Here is a 26737-nt window from a genome sequence, read left to right as displayed (position 1 = left end):
GAGACCCAGGCTTAAGTCTGTGGCTGATCTGAGCTGGCGGCAAACAGGAAGAGTTCAGTCTTTGTGGGGTTTAACTTTAATACATTAGTTGACATCCAAGACTGGATGAGATCAGGGCAGGGTTTGCGGATGTCGTTGGCTGAGGATATTTAAGGTAGAGTTGGGCATCATCTGCATATTGATGGATCTTGATGCTGCTGTCTGTAAGGATGGATCCCAGAGATCCCTTGTAGAGGTTAAAGATGATGAGAGAAAGGATGGAGCCCTGAGGTACTCTGCTGGAGACAGGGCATTCCTGTGATCTTGTGGGACCTATTTGCATGAACTGGTGTCAGCTGGTGAGGTTGGATGTGAACCATTTCAAGACAGTGTCTTCGAAATCCATCATGTTTTTTGTGCGTTGATCAGGGCCGGCTGGTCGCCTGTGTCGAAGGCTGCAGAGAGGTCCAGGAGGTCAGGGACCGTTCTTGTAGTTGAGGAGGAGGGTGTTGTTGACTACTTTGAGTGTGGCTGTGTCAGGGCTGCATGCACAGTTATTGCATTTATAAGACGTTTTTGCTTAGATATTTCCACTTGGTTCTGTGTTGTTCTGGAATGTTTGATGTCTCTGGGACATCGTTTCTTCTTTAGTACCAAGTCTATCTGTTTCCATGCTTTAGGCATAAAGTGTGCACAATGTCAAGTAACATTAAGAGCCAGTGATGAAGCTTGTTTCCATGGACCAGGGATTCTGATCCTAATCTAGGAAAGAACCGGTACAAAAAAGGGAATTCATTGTCTGTGATACTTGGGGCTGGTGCTCACAATCCTGATATGTGTGGCTGGTGCTAGCGATACTAATGTATGACTGGTAGGTACAGTCTGGGCACGTGTGGCATCTACTGTTGTGACTCTTTTTTTTGTAATTAAGACCACACACTACATATCTACTCTTATTTCTTGCACTCTCATCCCTACAGGTGAAACTTCAAGAGTGGCTGCTTGTCCTGAAGAAAGAGGAGGTATATGTTCTGGAGTCTAAATTCAAGGAAGAGGAACAATATAAAACCATGAGGGTGAGTGGCTGCAGTGAGTGCTGTGTCTGTGTATGTCTGTGCCCATGTCGTTGTGTGGCCTCTTAAAGTTTAAAACATGGGCTGGACCGAAATGTCGCTCCAAACCTGAACGCACAGCAATTGCGTGGTATCATCACCCAGATACTTTTGTCACAAGTGTAACTCTTATGTAATCGACCATTTCTATTACTGCAGATATGCCAATCCAGGCCTTTTTCTACAGTAAGATGAATACATCAGACATCCATAGCAGTTAAAACGATTAACCCAATGCATTTCGGGCGCTGTTTGGCCCTTCCTCAGGGGTTCACTGGAAATATTAAAAACATCGACATTGAGTCTATGATTTCAAATCAATGTATACATTATGTGCTCACATCAATTCGATAACTAATCCTCGCTAACTTTTGTTCTCCCCAAAGCAACGTTTTTCCCTCTAAAAGCGCTGATGTTAACGCAAATGGGTTTAGAAATGCCTCTCTTCACCAACTTTAACCTCCCTTAGGTTGACTATATATACCAACTCGTCCCTCCACTGTATATCGATAATCACCCAAATTACTTCCCTCATTTAAAATAAACCTCTCCCACCAGCATTCTTACGAACCTCTTACTGCCACAAAGTAATCTCTTTTCCCTGCGTGTTCTTATCCTTCCCAAACAAAGCACGAACTGCTCTCCTTTACCGTTACCCTTTATATTTTCCATGATCGTAACTCCTCCCTTGTATCTAAACCAATCAAAATCAGTGCTCTTCGCCGATATTCCTTGTGCTTACTATCAATCCCAGAATGTATTACTTTCAACTCAACCTCCCACCAACACTATTCACTAATGAATTACCAAAAGTGGCCCTGACACACTTTTAATCAACAAGACTTTCCCAATCATCTATTTAAATGACCCGCCCTCCCTCAGATGTTTGCTAAACGTCGATTTACGAGATGTTACGATACTATTAATATAACAAACAATTTGTTTAAATTTGGAAGAACTTAAAGTATCTGGGTGATGATACCATGCAATGCAACAACTCTAGATAATATAATATCTAAAGCATACCGAGCAATTTTCCAACTTCCGAAAATGGTCTCCCCGGCCCAAATACGACTGGAATTTGGGCTCTAAAAACAGTCCCTTGAACGCATGAGAGCATTTGTGGAATGTTGGCACAAAATTAAAGGCGATGAAAAGGGATCCCTGAACGACCAACTTTGGATGGAGATTTCCCGTGCAGGAAAAACACCAGCAAGCGTTTACCTTGAGGAATCAATTAAACATCTAGGTTTAAGAGAACTGTGGGACGTTCAGGTAAACCACCTAACATTCAAACAAACATGACAAAGGCAACTAGTTTACTATCTACAATTGAGGACAAGAAAACATTAGCTAAACGATCACACAGCTGGATGGTCCTACACACATACAACAAATAAAAACCCCAGTTTTACCTGAAAATGGGATTAAAAATTAACATCAAGGAAAAATTCCTAAAACTCCGACTGGGGGTCGGCCCCTTTAAACAATTTCTGCCGCCTTGGGAGAGAAAGGACAGAGCCCAGCAGTGTTGTTTATGCGGCAGCGTTGTCGAGGACGCAATTCATGTTATATGCATCTGCAACACGTTAAAAGATATAAGGGTCACCCTGTTAAAGCCAGCACTCAAACAGTACGGAGCCAGAACATGTAGACAAGCGCTAATGTTGTGCTTCAACCCCGATCTGGTTCAACTAAACTGCCGGCTAATTAAATTCCTTGACATAACCACAAAAATAATAAAATATGGGAAAGAGCCAAAAAAAGACTAATCTTTACATGAACTGACTGGAATGTAACAAGAATAGCAATACTCAAAATAATATTAGTAATGAGCAAGGCTAATGTACAGAATGTTTTTAATAATTTGTGTTATTTTAATACGATGTAAAACCATTTATTATATAATAATTGTAACACAAGAATTTTTAATTTTTTTTATGCAACGGTTTTAATTAATCACGCATAATAAATAAACTTCAAACATGTGCTGCACATCCACCGTACCTACATGCACTGGGCATGCACACGGAAGGTTAGTGCAAGGGTCTGGGGCTCACACCAAAGCAGTTCAGAAGACTGCACTCTCACCGGACACAGGAAAGAGGTCTGGTCATAACTAATGAGCCAATAAACTTGATACGCTGCCACCATCACTTTAGCTGGCTAACCCAGGACAAGAGTAGTAGTGTCATCTCGGTTATGAAGGCACACTTGGCACACCTTTCCAGGTCACCAAACAGGTACTGTTCTGGGCTTCAGGGAGCTATAACATTACAGTTTTGCACAACAGAGGAATGCATTCCTTATTAACACTGGTGATACAAGGACACAACCCTCTACCAGGGAGAGAGCTAAGAAGTGCAACCCTCTGCCGGGACCCGTGACACAATACAAGAACACAACACTCCCAGGACTGGTGTCACATCACAGGAGCACAACCTTCTACCTGTATACTAGTGACACATACAGGAGCACAACTCTCAGCAGTGGAGTCATACCCGACTCCAAAAAATGTCTGACTCTAGTCATTTTTGATGACGCAAGAGAAACGCACCTCTCTCCACTACTGAAACCCTCCTATTCCTACTGGGACGAGGCGTGCCTCACCTGATAACACACAGGCTCCTGCTCTAAGCCACAGTGTGATGTACTTCACCTGATAACACACAGGGAACCCTGAGGAATCCAGACGCCGTGAGGGAAATGGCTCGAGAGTCACCAGCACCGCCATAGCCAATCGCGGCGCCATCAGGAGAACGGTCGAAACAGCGTGAAAGGGGACTGCAAGTCCCAGCACCCCTGCGACTACTTCCCGCGCCCGGAGGCGCGATAAGAACACCGGCAGCCTCCTGCAGCATGGGAAGCCCGAGGAACCCAGACGCCGTGAGGGAAACGGCTCAAGAGCCACCAGCACCGCCTTAGCCGATCGCTGCGCCTTGAGGGGAACGGCTGAAACAGCACGAAAGGGGACTGCAAGTCCCAGGCACCCCTGCGACCACTTCCCGCACCCAGAGGTGCGATAAGAACACCGGCGGCCTCCCGCAGCGTGGCACGCGTGCGGGCCTGCCGGGGTCATGCCCGGGCAAAACTCGGACCAAGGACAGCCCGTCTGTGCCTGTCAGAGGCCGGGCTGGGTCACCCCCTGAGTGGTGCTGCTGCAGTTGCCGTGTTGCTGGAGTGAGGTGAGTGCTAATCAGATACTGTGATATGGGGAATCGCACCACCACACCAGGCTCCCGTCTCACCACTACCACCACCATCGACAGTATGTTAGAAAGAGCAGTCAGCATTGTCTTAACAGAGATCGAGTTAACAGAAAGGCAACTGTCTTTGGGACTGTTGACACACCAACCTACCTTGATGGAAGAAGAGGAGCAGGAGGTTCGCACTGGCCCTCCCCTGACACCAAACGTAATTGTTAACGCCATCAGACACTCACCAACACGGAGCCCACCAACACTACAATTGATACCACCATCGATCTGACCTCATCAGAAGCCATAACCCACTCTATTCATACACAAACTGAGCATACAATAGCCCTGATGACTCGCATTATACCTGGTGACATCTCAATTGACACCTGTTAGACCTGGCACCATTGGCGTGGGTCTCCCTTCCTTAACCCACTCTATTCATACACAAACTGAGCATACAATAGCCCCGATGACTCGCATTTGACCTGGTGACATCTTAATTGACACCTGTTAGACCTGGCACCATTGGCGTGGGTCTCCCTTCCTTAACCCACTCTATTCATACACAAACTGAGCATACAATAGCCCCGATGACTCGCATTAGACCTGGTGACATCTCAATTGACACCTGTTAGACCTGGCACCATTGGCGTGGGTCTCCCTTCCGTAACCCACTCTATTCATACACAAACTGAGCATACAATAGCCCCGATGACTCGCATTAGACCTGGTGACATCTTAATTGACACCTGTTAGACCTGGCACCATTGGCGTGGGTCTCCCTTCCATTTTTGCAGTTGCCTTATGAATTTTTGCTGGTGTTGTATGCTTTGAGCACTGTGCCACTGCTACTCAGTGCCACAGTGCAAGTGCTCCCTATTGTAAATTGATGTATTAATCAGTGGTTCCATGTTTGGCTATTTGGTTTACTTGTCAGACCCTAGTCTAGTGCACTGAGTGTGCCCAGGGCGTGTAATCCAAATGCTGCTGGTAGGCCTGCAGCACTGGTTGTACCACCCATAAAAGCAGCCTTGTAAAATGTGTCTAAGGTCTGCCATTGCAGAGCCTGCGTGCAGTTTGGGACTGTCATGCTGACTGGGCAAGTTCACTGATTTCCCAGTCCCAAACCTTCCCTTTTCTTCATATCAGTCACCCCTATGGTTGGCCCAAGGGCAGGGTGCATTGTAAGTATAAGGTAGGACAAGCCCTGGTGTGTGTGGCATGTCCTAATAGTGAATTACAGCCATTTTCGTTTTTCACTATTTCAAGGCTACCTGTTCTCCGTAGGCCAGAATGGGCTGTTAGAATTGTCACGTTTTATAATCCTAACAGGCTCAGAGAACATGGTAGAAATTCGAGTTTAGTATGCCTGAATAATAAAATACATCTTTCAGTAAAGTTTATTTTAATATTCTATGTTTGCAAATACCACTTTTAGAAAGTAGGTCTTTGCTTGTCTAACCATTCAAACCTGCCTCTGCTAGGTTGTGTATTCCTATGTCTGGTTTTGTGAGCGACAGGGCTGGAGAATTCCAGGAGACAGGCTAAGTCACCCAGTGGTGAATAGAGAGATCTGCATCTAGATGGGAGGGAGGAGTGCACCTGAACTCTGAATAGAGCTGTGCCTGCCTTCCACAATGCTGGCTCCACCCCCTGGGGAGCGGCTGATGTCTCTGCCCTGCACACCGTAAGAGAAGGAGTCAAAAATCAGCTAGCATTCGCGCCAAAAATTTTCAATTCTATTAAGGACACGGAGGCGAGGATTATGCTTCTCAATCTTTACTGCAAACATCACAGCAGCCAAAGAAAATGCGTATTTTCATAAAATAACAGTAAACAACTACATTTCCCATCATGTCATGTACATAGGCACGCCCCCATAGTCCATAAGAACCCCTTGCGTGCGGCCATCTTCCTCTTTCTTTGTAGCGAACAAGTCCAAAATAACTTGAACAACATCATAACTCCTCCAACATGGAAGAAAGAACGTCCTCCTCAGGTTGTTTAGTTAGATTTCTTGTCTGATCCTGAAACAAAGGAGATGAAACCGTAACCACCGAAAACAACTGGGTGGGCAAGCTGTTACACATAACCAAGCCGGGTGGGATAATCCTCGCCTCTGTGTCCTTAATAGAATTGAAAATTCTTGGCGCGAATGCTAGCTAATTTTTGATTCTATTATAGGACCGGAGGCTTCAGATTATGCTAGTTTAGCGTTTATTGAAAACAACAGAGGTAATATCCCCCACCGGCTTATAATAGTACGTTTTAAAAGTGGACTCTGAGGACCAATCTGCGCTACGCATAATGTCCTGAATGCTGGAACCCAACATAAATGATTTTGACGCCATAGCGCCTCTTACAGAATGAGCACCGAATATGGTGATGTCAATGCCAGCTTCTTTCATAACATAACTAAGCCATCTGGCGATGGTGGCGGCCGCCACCGCTTTAAAAGGTTTTTGCAATGCAATCAACAATTGTGAACAGCCCTGAGGCCTGAGGGCCTTTGTGCATTCCTCATATGTCTTCAAACATTGTACCACACATTATTTCTCATTATCATGAAATGCATTATAACTAATATGACGTGACTTTGTTTTGGTGCGTCCTGTAATTGTGAAGGAAACTCCTTCCGGAGTAAATACTCTACCTGTAACGTCAAGAGCTCGCACGTCCGACGAACGTCTGCATGCTGAAAGGCAAAGTAACATGGCCAATTTGGCCGATAATTGTTTCCTAGTTAAGAGCGTGTTGACAGGCCATCCGTTAAATAATGCGAGAACTAATGAAACATCCCACAAACCTGTATACTTGGGTTTAGGTGGGTTGGCCACCCGAATACCCTTAAGCAACTTGCACACCACTGGGTGCATTCCTACTGGTTTCCCGTCTATCTGTGAATGCCCCGCTGAAATGGCGGACCGGAAATTGTTCACCGATCTATAAGCCAATCCTTCCGCTGCTTTATCCAATAAAAAGTTCAACACGTGGGGTAACTCTGCCCCCACGGGATCCAAGTGTCGTTTCACGCACCAATCCACCCAGTTTTTCCAGGCCGAGGAATACCGTTTTCTTGTGGATGGTGCCCAGGCCTGCCTGATAAATTCGGAAGTCCTGCTCGAAACACCTGGCAGTTGCCACTGTCTCCCTAAAAGCCTCCAAGCCTTCAGCTGAAGCCTGCCTTCCACTATCAGTGGGTGACGCTCCTGATGAGGGCCCAGCAATAGCAATTCCGACTCCGGAAGGAGTCTGGGGAGATCGCAACTCCACTGTAATAACTTGGGGAACCACGACTGGGACGTCCACCATGGCGTCACCATGACTATCTCCGCCCGTTGTCTGATCACCTGCGACATTACTCTGGCGATCAACATGAAGGGGGGAAAGGCATATTGGGTTGCTTTCGACCAATCCTGGAAAAAGGCATCGGTCGCTTTCGCTAGTGGACCCGGACTCCAACTGAAGAATTGCGGGAGTTGGTATGTTAGTCTGGAGGCAAAGAGGTCCGTCTGGAATGGACCCCAAATATTCTGTATCCACTGAAAGACTTCTGGAAGCAGCTTCCAGTTGCTGTAGTCTCTGAGGTACCTCGAGTTCCAATCCGCCACCTGATTGGACTGGCCCACAAGATATTCCGCCAATACCAATATTTGATTCGTCAGGCAATAATGGCAAAAATCCTTGGCTATCTGCACAAGAAGCGACGACCTCGTGCCACCCAACTTGTTGATGTACCTCACCGCTGACACATTGTCCATGCGAAGGAAGATACAACAAGTGGTCTGCCTTGGGTATAACGTCCGCCGGCGAACGACCCTGCGAGCAGTTCCAAGCAATTTATATGCAAGGCAAGCTCCTGTGGAGACCACCTGCCGCCTGTGGATATGTCTCCGCAGCGCGCCCCCCAGCGGCTAGCGTCGGACTCGATTATGACTTCTGGTTGGGAGCCGAAAATCGCTCTGCCGTTCCAGGCGTCTACATGGCCTAGCCACCATTGTAACTCGGTTCGTACTTCCTCTGATAGAGGGATGACGTCCGAATAGGACAGTCCCTTCTGAAGATGTCTGATCTTTAGCCTTTGCAGAGCCCTGTAGTGAAGAGGGCCCGGGAATATCGCTTGGACAGATGAGGCCAATATCCCTACTACTCTGGCGATCGCCCTGAGAGTTACTGTCTGATTGCTCAGCAACTTCCGGATCTCCTTCTTGAGATCCTTCAGTTTCGCCTTTGGAAGGCACAGCTGGGCTGACATCGAATCTATCGTGAAACTCAGGAAATCTATTATTGAGTGGGCACTATCACTGATTTCTTTGGGTTGATGACAAACCCTAAGTTTTGAAGCAGCGTTGTCGTAAGGGCGAGGTGCTGCAGAAGAACCTGTTGACTCTGTGCCATTATCAGGATATCGTCCAGATAAATTATGAGACGTATCCCCCTCTCCCGTAGATGATCCACAATCGGCTTCATTATCTTGGTGAAACACCAAGGAGCTGAGGAGAGCCCGAAAGGCAGAGCCAAATATTCGTACCATTGGCCGTTCCACCTGAACTGTAGGTACCTGCGATGCGGAGGGAAGATGGGAACGGAGAGGTAAGCGTCTTTGAGGTCCAACCTGACCATCCAGTCCCCTTCCTGTAGCAAGTCTTTTAAAAGATGGATGCCTTCCATTTTGAAGTGATTGTACGTTAGAAATTGATTGAAATCCTTGAGATTCAGAACCAGTCTGTTTCCACCTCACTTCTTTTGTACAATAAAGATGTTGCTGCAGAAGCCGCGAGGCCCTTGAATGATTGGTGCTATCGCTCGCTTTTGCAGCAAACCAACGATCTCCGCCTCTGTAAAACTGCGATCTTGTTGGGAAAAATGAAGATCTGCAGGCGTACTTGATTGAACAGGACGAGAATAAAACTCTAAGTGAAAACCCTGCACTGTCTGTAACACCCAGGCGTCCTGTGTTAAGTCCTGCCACTGCCGAAGGCAGTGTTGAATACGACCCCCCAACGGAAGATGAGAAAGGTCTGAAATGCTCACCTGTGTTTTGCTGAACCTTGAAGTTAGCTCTGTTATTCGACTGGAAGCGTTCCCTGTTGAACCTCCTGCGGGATGGGTAGAAGGTCCCGCCTCTGGTGGAGTCGTAGTTGCTTCGTCCACGACCAAAATCACCTCTCTGGGAGCCTTGGGGACCTCCACGGCCTGACGAGCGACCCCCGCCTCGTCCGGCCCTGTTAAAAACACCCTGGCTAAGAGCTCTCTTAATCCCTGTCTGCGCCTTATCCAAGGCCGTAAAAGTTCCAACGTACTTAGAGACGTATTTTACGAACTTGTCGCCAAAGAGTTGCTAGGGGTTCCGGTTCCGCATCTGCCAATTCGGTCAGGTTACTATCCATCTTGATCAAGAGAGATTTTCGCCTCTCGGAAGAAATGGCGCAGTTGGCGTTGCCAATGAGGCATATGGCCTTCTGGCTCCATCCTGCCAATATATCCGGATCTACAGGGGTAGAGGATTCTTTGGCCGCCAATGCCATCTCTAGAATCTTGGTCAAGGGGCCTACCACATCCAGCATTTTGTCCTGGCATCCTCTCCATGCTCGGTCAAGACCGCGCTTAGGGTCCTTAGAAAATTTGCGGAGAAAGGTCAAGAGGCTAGCATCTATCTCTGGCGTTTCCGCTACCTTGTCCGGGAGTTCTGGCTGTGGACAATCCGATTTTAGGCGATTGCGCACCTCTCTTGGGAACCTCTTCCTAAGGTTGTCATGCAGATATGCTGCGACTGCGGTGGGAGGCACCCATTCAGAGGATCTGGGATGCATGATATCAGAGGGGTCGAAGGTGAATGGGGTATTGACAGGAGTCGCCCCAGTTGGCTGAGGTGTCTTCGCCTTTTTTTGGTGGAGGAGGGTCCTCCGATGTATCTGTGTCGGTGTCCGTGTTCGTGGTGTTAGTGTCGGTATCTGTATCGTCATGGGTCTTACGCTTGGCTTTAGCCTTGCCCTCTGAATATGAATGGTCAGCTGCCTCGCTGGCAGGCAACTCCGAGAGTGCTTGCGCATGTGGCCACTTAGCAGTGTCAGACGAGCCTTGGCCAGATGTAGATGCCTCTGCTTTCTTCTTCTGCGGCTTGTCATAGCCGTGTCTCTTGGCGAAGCCCTCCAGCTGTTTCCTGATAGGGCGTAGGGCTGCCGCAAGGGCTTGTTGAACCGTTTGCGGGACCGTGGTCTCCATAGCCCTGTTCACTGAGGACTGGACCAAAGCGTCCAAAGCATTCACCAAGTTGTCCTCCAAGACAGCTTCCTGCTGTCCCTCATATGTCTCCTCCTCAGCATACTCCTCAGGGTATTGCTCCCATTCAGCCATGTCAGGGTGGCTTAAAAGTACAACTTATTCACAGACTCTGAAGGAAGCAGTTATATGTAACTGCAAACACTGTCACAAGGAGGGTAAATGGGGGGGTCAGCCCACCAGCACACTGAAAGATACTCTAGAAACCCCCTCAGCAAAGCTGTATTTTCACTGGTCAGAGACCCAGGCCCAATAATCAGTCCAAAGAGCGTGTGCCACACTCAAATGGGCAGTATTTTACAACCTTTACAGGCGCTATTGAGGCAGAGCTATCACCAATGGAAAAAACTCTGAAGGCTAGGGGATTCGCGCCGTTAACGCGCCATCCAGCGCTACAGAAATCCACCCAAAAGGGAGCCCAAATTCAGCGCGATGAGGAGCGTGTTCCAGCCGAGAGCCACCCGGACTGTACCGCGTCACAGGGCGATGAGGGGAGCCTTTGCGCATGCGCGTGAAGTGCGCTATTGCCATGGGGAAACTCGGGACTAAGGCTGGTGAAGAACGGTGACAGTCTGCCCCCGGTCAGCGACCGAACTTGAAAGCGTCCGCAGTCTGCCCGACGCTCTATAAGCCACAGAGGAAACACTGAAGGCGGGCTGAGGAGACGCGTTACAGATCACGCGCTCGCCCGCCGAATGCACCAAATCCCTCAACAATCGATTACAAAGAAGGTATCATCAGATAAGTTTCTAAATACCTATTAAATTTATCAAAAGTCAATATCAAGGCATCAATATATAAAGCAATGCATTACAGCAAAAGAGAGGGAACAAGGTGCACTTATCTCTTGCTGTGAGTGTAGGAGAGTAGGGTCTGCAATCCTATGATCACCCAGATTTTTTGCTTTTGTTTCACTGGTTTACGACTTTCTCTGGCTGTGGGCCTGCTAATCAGACCCACAGCCTGGCTGTTCTCTTTCTAAATTACGACATGTACCCTAGGTGCATTTACCAATTGGTACTGGGCCACCTTATCAGACCCTGTAACTCAGGGCATAGGTGTACCCAGGGCCGCCAGGGGCTGCAGCATGTATTATGCCACCCCTGGCTGGCCTCCTAAATTTGACACAACTGGCTGCATGACAGCTGGGGCGAAGTCGTGTAATCACACTTTGCTTTAGATATAGTAGCCCTATATCTAACCATGCAATGGACACCCGAGTTCCTATCAGTCACTCCTATGGCAGGCCTTGACAATCCTGAAGGCAGAGTGCATGGGCTCGTGTGAACTAGGCTCTGGCCCGAGCCGAGCCCGGTTGCAGCTTGCGGAACCAAGACCCAATGGCTGTTCCATGGTAACGCGTACCACATCGGTAACTTCGGTGTCGCGTTATCAAAACATGTCGAGTAAGGTGTCATACGAATCGGGATGCTGCCCTCTCATCAACTCTGGCGACGAGGTTAGCATTCCGCCCTTCTAGAGGGACACGACATGTACGTAACTGTGAACCCCGGTTAAAGTTAACTAGAGCCTCAGCTCCACAAAATGGATGCTGCCACCACAGACACGAGTCTGACCTCCTGCTGCTGGGAGTCCTTCCAGCGAGGAGCACTTGGACAAAGGGTTTCCTGTCGAGGGCGGTGTTCGCACCGTCCCAGACAGGGTTTGTGTATTCTGGGTAGGTAGGGCTTTTTGCGAGAAGGTGACTGCGGAGTGGCACCCCGGTGCTCACTACGCATCTGCCGGTCAGAACCAGTTCCAGGGGCGCCAGCCCTGGCCTGGGGAAAGTCCGGCAGGGGAGAGGGGTGTAACTACCCCCCTTCCTGGTCCCACCCTTAGGGCAGGACCTAGTCATGTACCCACCCCTTTCTTTAGAATAAAGGCCGGAGCGGGGACCCTTCCAAATTAGATCATCTTTGAATCAAGAACTACTTTCTACGAAAGGACACTCAAGACTCTTCTCAAGATTTCTCCCTTGTGACTAAGGAGTAGTCACCCTGCATCAGCGGGCACCATCTAAGAACTCTGCGGTTTGCTGCAAGTCCTTCCTCAAGGATCCGACGGCCCAGCTCGACGAGAACCGGCTTCCCTGGCACCTCTGACCTCTACCCACGTCATCAGCTCAGCTGTGATCTGTGGGTGCGACGAGACCTCGAGGGACCGGCCATCATCAGAACCTGCACGCTCTTAACCAGCACGACCATCGAAGCAATTCTCTGGTGAGTGCTCTGGGGTCCGAGAAGCCCCGACCCTGAGCCGCTCCAGCACCGAAGTGCAGTCTCCCAGCATCTCCACGATCTGCGTGGGGCCCTTCTTCTCGCTGCTCAGCACGTTGTCTGGTCACTAGCCGCTGGCTTGTGCCCTTCTGTGACGACATCCGACAATCAACACTGCTGGTCTGGTTGCTCCAGACTGGCCCTTGCTTCCATCTTTGCGAGAAGCACCCCGGGCCCTCCTGGTCCACTCAAGACGCCATCTTAGGCCCACCACGTGGCCCTGAGATCTGCCAAGGCTTGTTGCCCCATCCTGGGCCCAGCGACGCCGACAGCATCATCCTTCGTGGGACAGCTCGCACCTCCACCGTGGTCGCCGACAACGCCTCCTGGTCCGTGAGACTGCAGAGCCTAGCGTCGACCACTCACCTAGTCGAGGTGACGGCCAACCGGTGCCTTCCTGGTACCCTCTGACTACTGGCTAGTAGTACGAACTTGGTCCCCTCTGCTTTCAGGTATCATCAATCTCTGATCCAGGCTTGGATCTCTACGAACTATTCATCACTGGTCGCCGGCCAGCAACTCCTTTTCTTCCGGCTCCTGGCTCGTCAGCGAAGACCCCGACGCCTGTAAGACTTGTGCAGCCGCAGCCCTCGTGGCTAGGTAACTCTGCATTTCGGTGCCTGCATAGCCTCCTTACTCTAGGGTCCCGAGTCCCTCGCTTCCGACTTGCCTTATCGGGTCCGCCCGAGACCTTAAACTTTCCGTGTCCTCGGACACTTGTTTTAATTGTGCACTTGAAGTATTTTCCTAAGAGATTTTGTTTGTGCTTAGTACCCTGTCCTCATAAAGAGTACAGGGCTGTTGTGATTCTTAATAAATATACTGTTTATTTTCATAACACTTGTGTGGTGTCCTTTCACTTGGCGTTCAAGGGGTATGTGATGGTATAACAGCTGGCTTAACACGCCCTCTCGAGTCTTTAGCCTTAGACTGCTCGTATCCACGCTACTAGGATAGCTGGTCTATAGGTTGACTTACAACCAAACACCATAAGGGTCGTTGGAACGATACATAGCGGTCGCTAGAATAGCGAACGCTGTATATCGGGCCAACTTCTCACATTGGTGAGCAGCGGTTGGGATTTGAGCTTGCTGTTGTTTTACCACACGTATCCTAAGAATATCTTGTTGAAAGATCACACAAGTACTGTAAGTACATATAACTAAAGCTTAGAATACTCTGAGTTCTACTGAACCAGCTGTTGCAGCTCCTCAAGGCTTAGCACACCTTGGCTGCAACTCTTAGCAAGGGAACAGTAGGTAAACACATAGTGTAGGTAGGTGCATCACTTACACCACACTAGAAACAGTATGTCGGACAAAGGAGGAAACTCTGAGTCTCCCCTTGTGTCAGTTGACCCTCCACAGGTCATCCCTTCAAGATATACTGTGCTGAGCTTCAAGGAGTTAAGACAGGTGTGTCACTCCCGGAAGATCAAGCAGGGGTCTAACCCCACCACGTCCTTTCTGATTGGTCTCTTGGAGACTTATGATGCCAGAAAAGCTGAGACCCGTCCAGCTCTTCTAATCCAGAAGGAGACATGCCTCCCCTCGAGGGAACCAGAGATGACCCTGACCTAATCCTCCTCGCAGCCGAGAATGAGAATGTGGAGGAAGATGAGGATGAGGATCTCTCTGGGGATGAGGCAGATAAGGGACAGGTAGAAGTCGTTAGACTAAGCAGGTCCAACTTAAGCAAACATGATAGTGGTACTGGGGGACCCCCAGCGCTACTGTCAGGTCCGCTTAACATTGGGAATGGACGAGCCCGATCTCTGTCGAGAGACTCTGGCAGATCCCTTCAAACCAATGGCTCTCACAACTCTTCCCAAAGAGGGATGACGTCCCCTCAGAGGAGAGTGTACGAAGCTAAGGAAAGGGCAGCTAATCTGAGGATTGAAAGGGAAGAACTTGCCCTGGCCAAAGAAAGGCTTGCCTTTGCTAGAGAGCAACAGTTAAGTGGGGTAGTCCCCACTGGTGGCAGCAATGTACCTAGCAATAGGGAAAAGAGTTTCGATACGAAACACCTTGGTAAGATAGTGCCCCCCTTTAAACAAGGGGACGACATCCACAAATGGATAACTGCTTTGGAGAGGGCCTGCACGGTGCAGGGTGTTCCCCAGAGTCAGTGGGCAGCTATCTTGTGGCTCTCCTTTGAAGGAAAAGGAAGAGACAAGCTCCTCACCACAAGGGTGGAGGACGCTAACGATTACCAAGTCTTGAAAAATACACTCGTTGAAGGGTTCGGCCTAACCACTGAGCAGTACAGGGTGCTGTTCAGGGATACCCAGAAAACGCAGTCTCAAGATTGGTCTGACTTTGTCGATTGTGCCACTAAGGCTTTTGAGGGCTGGTTGCTGGGCAGTAAGGTTACTGATTACAAAGGATTGTATAATTTGATGATGAGAGAACAAATTTTAAACAATTGTCAGAACCAGTTGTTGCATCAGCATCTTGTCGACTCGGATCTGACCTCTCCCCAAGAATTGGGAAAGAAGGCAGACAGATGGGTTCGTACAAGAGTTAAACAGAACCAGGGCCAGAATCAAGGTGGTCAGAAGAAAGCAGACCAGAAGGGTAAAGATTCTAAGGGGGAACAAAATGACCAGAAGTCTTTGACAGGTCCCCAACAACCCAAAGAGGGTGGGGGTCAGGCTCCCCAAAAGAAGAAAGAAGGCCAATCCAAAAGATGGTGCCAGTACTGTAAAAGTAAATCTCACTGGTTTAGTGAGTGCACCAAGAAAGGAGGAGGGCAGGCTCCTGCCACTGCAGCCCCTAAGGCACCTGTGCCCCCTAGTACAGCCAGCAGTGGTAGTGCACCTCCCAAGGGTTTAGTAGGGTTAACCCTGGGTTCTGAGGGGCGTGACAACTTAGTTGGCACACTCACTCAGGCTGTCCTTGTCAGTACAGGGGACGTGGACGTGTCCCCTGACATAAGTCCCAATACTTTGGGCAAATACAGACAGACGCCTTTCATAAATGGAAAGATGGCTCAGGCCTATAGGGACACTTGTGCCAGTGTCACCATGGTGACACCTAACTTTGTGGACCCTGGACAGATCATGCCAGGTACAGAATTCCTGGTGACCAATGCAAGCAATGTCACTACCAATCACAGTATGGCAATTGTAGCTTTCTCCTGGGGAGGGGTAACTGGCCAAAAGAAGGTTGTAGTTAGTCCAGACCTCCCAGTGGATTGTTTGTTGGGCAATGATTTGGAGTCATCACAATGGTCAGAAGTGGAGCACCGGACTCACATGGAAATGTTAGGCTTGCCAGCACATGTGTTCGCTGTGACCAGGTCACAGGTCAGGAAATGCCCCACTGAACAGGTGCTGGATCCTGGAACAACGGACCAGACACCTCCCAAGAAAAAGAGCGGTAGGGTTAAGGCTGCGCCTTCCCCCTTGCCCCAGGTCGTGGATCAAGTCTCAGAGGAGGCTGACCTACAAGAATTGAGGGAAACTGAGCCTAGGGATTTCGAACTTGATCAAGTTGAATTCTTGGGTTCAGGGGGACCCTCAAGGGAAGACCTGGGGAAGGACCAGTTAGGCTGCCCTTCTCTTGAACCCCTCAGACAGCAGGCTGCTGCTGAGGCTGCTGGGAACGCCACAGGTACCCACAAGGTATACTGGGAAGATGGACTCCTGTACACTGAGTCAAGAGACCCCAAGCCTGGCATGACCAGGAGGCTGGTTGTACCCTTGTCTCAGCGTGGTTTCCTACTTACCTTGGCCCACGAGATTCCCTTAGCAGGTCACTTAGGCCAGACGAAGACGTGGGACAGGCTTGTCTCACACTTTCACTGGCCTCATATGAACGAAGATACCAAGGAGTTTTGCCGCTCCTGTGTCACTTGCCAAGCCAGTGGTAAGTCAGGTGGCACGACAAAGGCCCCCCTTATACCAATGCCTGTGGTGGGGGTGCCCTTTGAACGGGTGGGGATCGACATCGTCGGTCCCATGGAACCACCAACAGCATCAGGGCACAAGTTTATACTGGTGGTAGTGGATCATGCCACCAGGTATCCTGAAGCTATTCCCCTTAGGACCACTACAGCACCTGTTGTGGCAAGAGCCCTAGTTGGAGTATTCTCCAGAGTGGGCTTCCCTAAGGAGGTCGTCTCCGACAGAGGTGCAAACTTTATGTCGAGCTACTTAACTGCTATGTGGAAGGAATGTGGTGTCAACTACAAGTTCACTACACCCTATCATCCACAATGCAATGGGCTTGTTGAGAGATTCAACAGGACCCTGAAAGGGATGATTCATGGACTACCAGAAAAGCTTCGGCGTAGATGGGACGTCCTGATCCCCTGCCTCTTGTTCGCCTACAGAGAAGTCCCACAGAAGGGGGTTGGCTACAGCCCTTTTGAGCTTTTGTACGGACATCCTGTAAGAGGACCCCTGTGTTTGGTGAAGGAAGGATGGGAGAGACCTCTCAAAAAGCCTGCAGCCAACATAGTGGACTATGTGCTTGGCCTCCGCTCGCGGATGGCTGAATGCATGGAGAAGGCATCTGAAAACCTTAAGGCCAGCCAAGAACTCCAAAAAGCTTGGCATGACCAAAAGGCTGTCTTGACTGTTTACCAGCCCGGACAGAAGGTGTGGGTTTTGGAGCCAGTGGCCCCAGCAGCACTCAAGGACAAATGGTCCGGGCCCCACACAATCCTGGAGAAAAAGGGAGAGGTCACCTACCTGGTCGACCTGGGAACTCCCCGGAGCCCCCACAGGGTGCTTCATGTCAACAGGCTCAAGGCATATGTCGACAGGAAGGACATGAGTTTGCTCATGGCCCTAGATGAGGGACAGGAAGAGGAGAGTGACCCTCTCCCCGACCTGCTCACTCAGAATCCTGACGATGGATCGGTAGATGGTGTTGTCTTTTGTGGCAGCCTCTCCGAACATCAACAGAGCGACTGTAAACAGGTTCTTCAGTCGTTCAGACATATGTTTTCTCTAACACCCAGTCAGACCAATTGGTGCACCCATGAGGTCGACACTGGTGACAGCTTGCCCGTTAAGAGTAAAATCTACCGGCAGCCTGATCACGTTAGAGACTGCATCAAGAGTGAAGTGCAGAAAATGTTGGAGCTGGGACTCATTGAACCCTCGGACAGCCCTTGGGCTAGTCCCGTAGTTCTAGTGCCGAAACCTCACACCCAGGGCGGTAAGAAAGAGATGAGGTTCTGCGTAGACTACAGGGGTCTCAATGCAGTCACTAAGACTGACGCCCACCCAATACCAAGGGCAGACGAGCTTATCGATAGATTGGCTTCGGCCAACTACTTAAGTACGTTTGACCTGACAGCTGGGTATTGGCAAATCAGGTTAGCTGAGGACGCCAAGCCTAAAACCGCATTTTCAACCCCTGGTGGGCATTATCAGTTCGTGGTGATGCCCTTTGGTCTGAAAAATGCACCTGCCACCTTCCAAAGGTTGGTGAATCAAGTCCTTGCTGGGCTGGATGACTTCTGTGCGGCGTATCTTGACGATATCGCTGTCTTTAGCTCCACCTGGGAGGATCACCTGGTCCACCTGCGGAAAGTGTTAGAGGCTCTGCAAGCGGCAGGCCTCACTATCAAGGCCACCAAGTGCCAGATAGGGCAGACACAGGTTGTATACCTGGGCCACCTTGTAGGTGGAGGCCAGGTTCAGCCACTGGAGAGCAAGATACAGTCAATCAGGGACTGGGCTCCTCCAACCACCCAGACTCAGGTTCGAGCTTTCTTGGGCCTGACTGGTTACTATAGGAAGTTTGTCAGGAACTATGGTTCCATCGTGACACCATTAAACGAACTGACAAGCAAGAAAATGCCAAAAAAGGTTCAGTGGACAGCGAGCTGTCAAAAAGCATTCGATGACCTAAAGCAGGCCATGTGCACGGCGCCTATCCTCAAGAGTCCGGACTACTCCAAACCATTCATTGTCCAAACAGATGCTTCTGAGTTGGGTGTGGGAGCTGTTCTTTCTCAACTGAATTTTGATGGTCAAGACCAGCCCATTGCTTTTATAAGCAGAAGGCTGACCCCTAGAGAGAAGAATTGGTCAGCTATTGAGAGGGAGGCCTTTGCTGTGGTTTGGGCCCTGAAGAAGCTGAGGCCATACTTGTTTGGCACTCACTTCAAGATTCAGACCGACCATAAGCCCCTCTTGTGGCTAAATCAGATGAAGGGTGAAAACCCCAAACTGCTAAGGTGGTCCATTTCCCTACAGGGGATGGACTTTACAGTGGAACATAGACCTGGTACTGATCATGGCAATGCCGATGGGCTCTCCAGATATTTCCACTTAGAACAAGAAGACTCACCTGGTCAAGGTTAGCTTATTGTTCCGACGTTTGGGGGGGGGGTCATGTAGGAGAGTAGGGTCTGCAATCCTATGATCACCCAGATTTTTTGCTTTTGTTTCACTGGTTTACGACTTTCTCTGGCTGTGGGCCTGCTAATCAGACCCACAGCCTGGCTGTTCTCTTTCTAAATTACGACATGTACCCTAGGTGCATTTACCAATTGGTACTGGGCCACCTTATCAGACCCTGTAACTCAGGGCATAGGTGTACCCAGGGCCGCCAGGGGCTGCAGCATGTATTATGCCACCCCTGGCTGGCCTCCTAAATTTGACACAACTGGCTGCATGACAGCTGGGGCGAAGTCGTGTAATCACACTTTGCTTTAGATATAGTAGCCCTATATCTAACCATGCAATGGACACCCGAGTTCCTATCAGTCACTCCTATGGCAGGCCTTGACAATCCTGAAGGCAGAGTGCATGGGCTCGTGTGAACTAGGCTCTGGCCCGAGCCGAGCCCGGTTGCAGCTTGCGGAACCAAGACCCAATGGCTGTTCCATGGTAACGCGTACCACATCGGTAACTTCGGTGTCGCGTTATCAAAACATGTCGAGTAAGGTGTCATACGAATCGGGATGCTGCCCTCTCACCAACTCTGGCGACGAGGTTAGCATTCCGCCCTTCTAGAGGGACACGACATGTACGTAACTGTGAACCCCGGTTAAAGTTAACTAGAGCCTCAGCTCCACAAAATGGATGCTGCCACCACAGACACGAGTCTGACCTCCTGCTGCTGGGAGTCCTTCCAGCGAGGAGCACTTGGACAAAGGGTTTCCTGTCGAGGGCGGTGTTCGCACCGTCCCAGACAGGGTTTGTGTATTCTGGGTAGGTAGGGCTTTTTGTGAGAAGGTGACTGCGGAGTGGCACCCCGGTGCTCACTACGCATCTGCCGGTCAGAACCAGTTCCAGGGGCGCCAGCCCTGGCCTGGGGAAAGTCCGGCAGGGGAGAGGGGTGTAACTACCCCCCTTCCTGGTCCCACCCTTAGGGCAGGACCTAGTCATGTACCCACCCCTTTCTTTAGAATAAAGGCCGGAGCGGGGACCCTTCCAAATTAGATCATCTTTGAATCAAGAACTACTTTCTACGAAAGGACACTCAAGACTCTTCTCAAGATTTCTCCCTTGTGACTAAGGAGTAGTCACCCTGCATCAGCGGGCACCATCTAAGAACTCTGCGGTTTGCTGCAAGTCCTTCCTCAAGGATCCGACGGCCCAGCTCGACGAGAACCGGCTTCCCTGGCACCTCTGACCTCTACCCACGTCATCAGCTCAGCTGTGATCTGTGGGTGCGACGAGACCTCGAGGGACCGGCCATCATCAGAACCTGCACGCTCTTAACCAGCACGACCATCGAAGCAATTCTCTGGTGAGTGCTCTGGGGTCCGAGAAGCCCCGACCCTGAGCCGCTCCAGCACCGAAGTGCAGTCTCCCAGCATCTCCACGATCTGCGTGGGGCCCTTCTGCTCGCTGCTCAGCACGTTGTCTGGTCACTAGCCGCTGGCTTGTGCCCTTCTGTGACGACATCCGACAATCAACACTGCTGGTCTGGTTGCTCCAGACTGGCCCTTGCTTCCATCTTTGCGAGAAGCACCCCGGGCCCTCCTGGTCCACTCAAGACGCCATCTTAGGCCCACCACGTGGCCCTGAGATCTGCCAAGGCTTGTTGCCCCATCCTGGGCCCAGCGACGCCGACAGCATCATCCTTCGTGGGACAGCTCGCACCTCCACCGTGGTCGCCGACAACGCCTCCTGGTCCGTGAGACTGCAGAGCCTAGCGTCGCCCACTCACCTAGTCGAGGTGACGGCCAACCGGTGCCTTCCTGGTACCCTCTGACTACTGGCTAGTAGTACGAACTTGGTCCCCTCTGCTTTCAGGTATCATCAATCTCTGATCCAGGCTTGGATCTCTACGAACTATTCATCACTGGTCGCCGGCCAGCAACTCCTTTTCTTCCGGCTCCTGGCTCGTCAGCGAAGACCCCGACGCCTGTAAGACTTGTGCAGCCGCAGCCCTCGTGGCTAGGTAACTCGGCATTTCGGTGCCTGCATAGCCTCTTTACTCTAGGGTCCTGAGTCCCTCGCTTCCGACTTGCCTTATCGGGTCCGCCCGAGACCTTAAACTTTCCGTGTCCTCGGACACTTGTTTTAATTGTGCACTTGAAGTATTTTCCTAAGAGATTTTGTTTGTGCTTAGTACCCTGTCCTCATAAAGAGTACAGGGCTGTTGTGATTCTTAATAAATATACTGTTTATTTTCATAACACTTGTGTGGTGTCCTTTCACTTGGCGTTCAAGGGGTATGTGATGGTATAACAGCTGGCTTAACACGCCCTCTCAAGTCTTTAGCCTTAGACTGCTCGTATCCACGCTACTAGGATAGCTGGTCTATAGGTTGACTTACAACCAAACACCATAAGGGTCGTTGGAACGATACATAGCGGTCGCTAGAATAGCGAACGCTGCATATCGGGCCAACTTCTCACAGTGAGCAGCAAAGAAAGAGGAAGATGGCCGCACGCAAGGGGTTCATATGGACTATGGGGGCGTGCCTATGTACATGACATGATGGGAAATGTAGTTGTTTACTGTTATTTAATGAAAATACGCATTTTTATTGGCTGCTGTGATGTTTGCAGTAAAGATTGAGATGCATAATCTGAAGCCTCTGGTCCTGTAATAGAATCCTGTAAACAAAGTGCTCCAGGACTGTACTTGCCTTCCACAATGCTGGCTCCACCTCCTGTGGGGCGTCTGATGTGCTTGCCCTGCAATGTGAAAGGAAAGGAGAAGTCTGGTAAACAGAGTGCTTCAGAACTGGTTTGGACTGGGCAAAGGCCCTTCTCCCCTCAGAGAACAAAGGATTTCTGGGTATAAATATTGGGACCCTGGTCCCATGAAATTAGATCACTTTGGACTACAAGAAGAAACCTTTACTGAGGAGAGGAACCTGAAGAAACGGAGGAGAGACTATTCCCAAGCTGAGGTGCTGCTCGGGGGATTGGCCTGCAGTGGTTGCCTTATTGCCAAAGGAAGGAGAAAGGAACTTTGTGTACTTTGTTCAACTTGTGAAGGATCTCCAAGGGCCTGGAAAAGAGCTTTCCTCCGGCTGAAGACTCAGGGACAACAGACTTCACTCCCCAGAGTTCTTGTGGAAGTTCCTACTGCTGTTTTGGGCCTTCTGAGGAACGGCGTGTCGCAAGGAGCTGGAAGCGCTACTCAACGAGAAGAAGCGTGTCGTCGTCTCTGTGCCTGCCGTCGCAGCTCCGAAGGAGGGTGTCGCCACTGAAACTGTCGCACTGCCCCGCATCGGAGAGAAGCGTGCCACAACGAAGAGGAAGCGTGTCGCCGTCGCTGCTACTGCCGTCGCATCTCCGAAGAAGGAGGGTGTCGCCGATGTGGTTGTTGCACTGCCCTGCATCAGGAGAAGAATCTCGCAACGAGGTTGGAGCGTGTCGTCGTCACTGTGCCTGCTGTCGCAACTTTCAAGTAGGAGGGTGTTGCCGCTGGAAATGTCGCATTGCACCGCATCGACCAAAAGCACCTCGCATCCCCAAGAAGCACGCCGCCGTCGGAGCTACTGCTGCCGCATCTTGGATGACGCCGCTGTAGTTGTTGCATCGAGCAGAAGCTTCACGCATCGTGGAGAAGAGCGTCGGCCCTGGAGCTGTGGCCGTCGCATCGTAAGCATGTCGACGCTGCAGTCCACTCATCGAACCGAGAGTTTCTCACATCACCGAGAAGCGTGCAGCATCTGGAAGATCTTCACATCTTTATTTCTTTGCACCTGACTTTGCCGCATTTCCCAGTGCTGCGACATTGCTTGTCTTGGAAGCGCAATGCAACCTAAGGTACATTGACGCAGAGTGTTGCATCTAAGAACTGAACTGAACTGAACTAAGCTTAAATCTACCATCTTAAAAAATTCATAGTGTGTATTTTTGTTGTTTATGGTCTTTTGGTAATGTAGTGTAGTTCCTATTTTTCCAATAGGCCCTGCGCATTGGAATAACATAAACAGTAGTATCGACGTAGAAGTGCGGATCTTCCAGGCCTCCACTGACTATGCTAAACTTAATTGGGTTTGTTACCAACTAGCTCAGAGGTCACTGGAAACTTTCTTGACTGAAATAGGAAGTGATCAGCTTCCCTGGCACAGCCAGGAAGGGATTCAGTTTTCCAACAACCGTGCAACATGACAACTTTGCTCCTCAGATCAAGAGTCAATCTCTAGGGTCGTGTGAAACAATAGACAGTTATTTTACTCAGTTAGGTTGGTGCAGTTTACTTTCACAATATGTAGAGAATAGAGAGACGGGCGTTGTCAATAAAAGGTAACATTTATTGAACAGTCTTTCTTCTCATACAAGATAAATGAATTGCCACAATTGCAAGACTTGTTATTATAAAAAGTACGTACAGTAAGATAAGTATTGCGAAATAATACTGTAAAAGCATTGATATGGTTTCTTAGCCATACAATGGTTTAAAAGGAATAAAACATATATACATTCATATATACATTAGGCTAAAATACTCAACTGGTGCTTCTAACTACGCCTACCCCAGTGTACCTGACCTAAGCCTAATACTTGGGAGGGGAGTAAGTAAGTAGCTTTAAGTTAAGTTGGTTTTGCCAAGGTTTGCTTCAAGAATTCTCTCTAAGGGTTTAGTCAACACCATACCTCTGGAATAGAATGATGGAGGTCTGGTATCTCCTTCAGGGCTCGATATCCCAGTCACCCGCAAGGGTAGACTAGAAACTCCGGAGCTGGATTTCTCTGCAGGAGAAAGGCAGCGTCTCTTCTCAGCGCGTCGAAGAGGAGGAGGAGGGGCAGCGTCCGCGGGCAGCTTGCATCTGCTGGGCTCTTGCAGGGGACGGCTGTTCAGCTCCTAAGTTCACCACACCATCGTTCGCTAGTTAGCAGCGATAGCAGCTATGGTATCATCAGCATGACAGCTTCTTCAGCAGCAGCGAGATAGCTGGCAGCATCAGCTTCACCAACAGCAACGAGACAGCGTTTGCTTAAGGCAATGTTGGTAATATTTATACCTGAAAGGTGTCTTGTTTGACGTAAGTTTTTGGACATAAGACGTTAATAAAGATGTCACTAGGAAGTGATCGTCTATCAGTGCTCATTAGAGTTCTATTACTAATCAAAACACAGCAAGCGGGGATTTCCTGGTTGCTGAGTTTTTATCTTGTTGAAGAACTCGGAGTGTTAATCTAGGAATCTCAGATAGTAACTTCTGCTATGTCATTGCACTAATTGGTTGCAAAGGAAGTGGCAGAGAGAGCTATTCTGGAATGTGGCTCTGTTCGTGTGAGGCCAGAGACGAGTTTCTGAATATTGCACTTGAACGGTTATGCCAATATAGGGAATAAATGGATTTATAGCCGAATAGGGGCATAAGGTCACAGTATCGATCAGGGTCCTAGATTAGAACGCAACACCCACTCCACAAATTCATGTCCATCAAATTACTAAAACTAAAGCAATAAGATGCATGTGTAACATTGCCCACCCCAAAATACATATATGCATTTGAAATAGGCGTATTTGTAATACGTGAAAATTTAGGTACTGTACGTTTTTGAAGCATAGAAATCATTCAAAAATTATAGCATATGAAATCAATGAACGATTATGCAAAAAGAATTACACATGAAATATCTCTGAAACAGAAGAAGGGCAAGATAATTTCATCACATATAAATGCATTGCAATAAAATGTGCTAGAGGCTGGTGTAAAGTTATTATGTCTCTAGATGTATTTAGAAATAGAAGTTGAAGCTTCTGTTCTCTATGAATAGTTTTACTTTAAGCAAAGAATTTTTCGTGCCAAAAAAAGGGTGAATATTAAAAAGTGTTCAATTCAAAAGAATTATTGCTTGAACGGGGAAATTAGAGTTCCAACGCTTTTAGCAGTTTTTGTTGTTCAAAACTGAAGGCCGAATTCAGAGTTCATGGGAACTCTGTGAGTCGGAATGCTTCACCAAAGTTATTGTTTCTGTTCGGGTGAGAACATCATATCAGACAGGCTCTCAAAGAATTGGTCTACAAAATCAGGTGACAGTTCGACCAAATTCGATAGTGCTGTAACTTGGCAGGTGTGAGAATGATTGCTGTCATCAAAGTCAGGATCAGCAATGCTCACAGAAGGTCGTACCTGGGTGATGTTGCTTTTGTCACTCGCTCCACTGTTACCACCTAGTCGTAGCACAGGAGTCTCAACGAATGCCGTCATCAGGATTGGTAGCCGCTGGGGACAACACAATGCGTGAGCCGTTATCGGACTTAGCAAAGTATCGATATCCATTGGTACTGCTGATGGAAGTGAAAGACAGATGTCCAACACGCACTCATCTCCGCATAGCATACATCGTAGTACAGGTAAGATGCAATTTTGCCATATCGGTCTGAATGAAAGGAACCAGGTCATGTTTAGATCTCTCAGCCTGGCCAATCCAAGGACTCTAGTTATTCTGTCCCGGTAGCGGATTGCTAGGATTGTCTCTTCCATTCCCATAGGAGTCATGTCTGAGCTGTGGCTTGCCATAACGAAGCAGGAGGGTCAAAAATAAAATCCCTGCTACAAGTCCCAAAAATAGGGGTATGCCGCCAAAAACAGAGTGGACAAAATTTGGAACGATTCCCAGAATTGCTTGAAATGGTGTTAGCAGTCCCGTAAAAATCATCTTAAATATGCCTGGGATGCCTGTGGCACTAGACATGTTAAGGAGTTGGCTCAACATTTCTACGAAATGCACGGGGCAATTTGTTGATAAAAGGTCATGAACCTCCGTAGCTGTCCTTGCAACTAGGAGATCATACGTCTCTTTTGATGTCGTCATGGGCACTGTTGTCTGTAAAAGCACAGACTTCATTTTGCTTAATGTATCAATTCGTATAGAATAGAGATTCAGACGAGGCCAGATGGGAGTCTCTATGTCTCCAGGCCCGCTCGGGAACAATGCTTGCATACAGCATTTGACCATGGAAGTTACGCTTACGAGATAACTTTTCCCTGGAACAAGGCCACAACATCTGTGATCCGTTCTTAGAATGTAACTCCCATTCGCGAGTTGCATAAAGAAGGGCTCTATCTGAGTTGCAGGTGTGACAAGCTGGTGGCATGAAAGGTTGTTAGAAATACCTTCACAGGCTCCGTGTAAATTAATACCCTGACACAAAAGTATACCGCTTAGTGAATGTTTACAATTTTCACCACTAAGAAATACATTTTTGTCGCTGTCCTTATAGCATGAATGTGTGTATGGTAATTTCCATGCTGATTTAACATATCCTTTACCCAATCGTTCATACTGGCCAGTAGGTATGTATTCAAGGCACTTTTTAAATCGGAAAGTTGTTATCGGAATAGTGATAATTCCGTGTATTATCCATTCAATGACAGGACTTTCTGACATTGTCAATGGTAATCTCTCAAGTTTTTCGATGCTCAGGATTGTATAGTCTGCTCCTTTCTGTGCCAAACTGATTTGTTTATCAGTAAGGTTAAAAATGGAAAACAATGACG

The 26737-nt window shown here is 48.9% G+C and overlaps 1 protein-coding gene across 1 annotated transcript in view; it reads left to right on the top strand.

The window, feature by feature from the left end:
- Positions 1-26737, top strand: part of LOC147710178 (E3 ubiquitin-protein ligase TRIM39-like) — a 112393-nt gene that overhangs the window by 19607 nt on the left and 66049 nt on the right. The window contains exon 2 of the mRNA XM_086920866.1: positions 960-1055. Coding sequence (XP_086776992.1) covers positions 960-1055 — 96 coding nt within the window. The remainder of the gene's footprint in view (positions 1-959; positions 1056-26737) is intronic.

This window comes from Lissotriton vulgaris, chromosome 5, assembly GCF_964263255.1.
Source record: "Lissotriton vulgaris chromosome 5, aLisVul1.2, whole genome shotgun sequence".
In the NCBI taxonomy this organism is placed as follows: Eukaryota; Metazoa; Chordata; class Amphibia; order Caudata; family Salamandridae; genus Lissotriton; species Lissotriton vulgaris.
The sequence above is the reverse complement of the archived record's forward strand: the minus strand, read 5'-3'. Positions and strand labels throughout refer to the sequence as shown.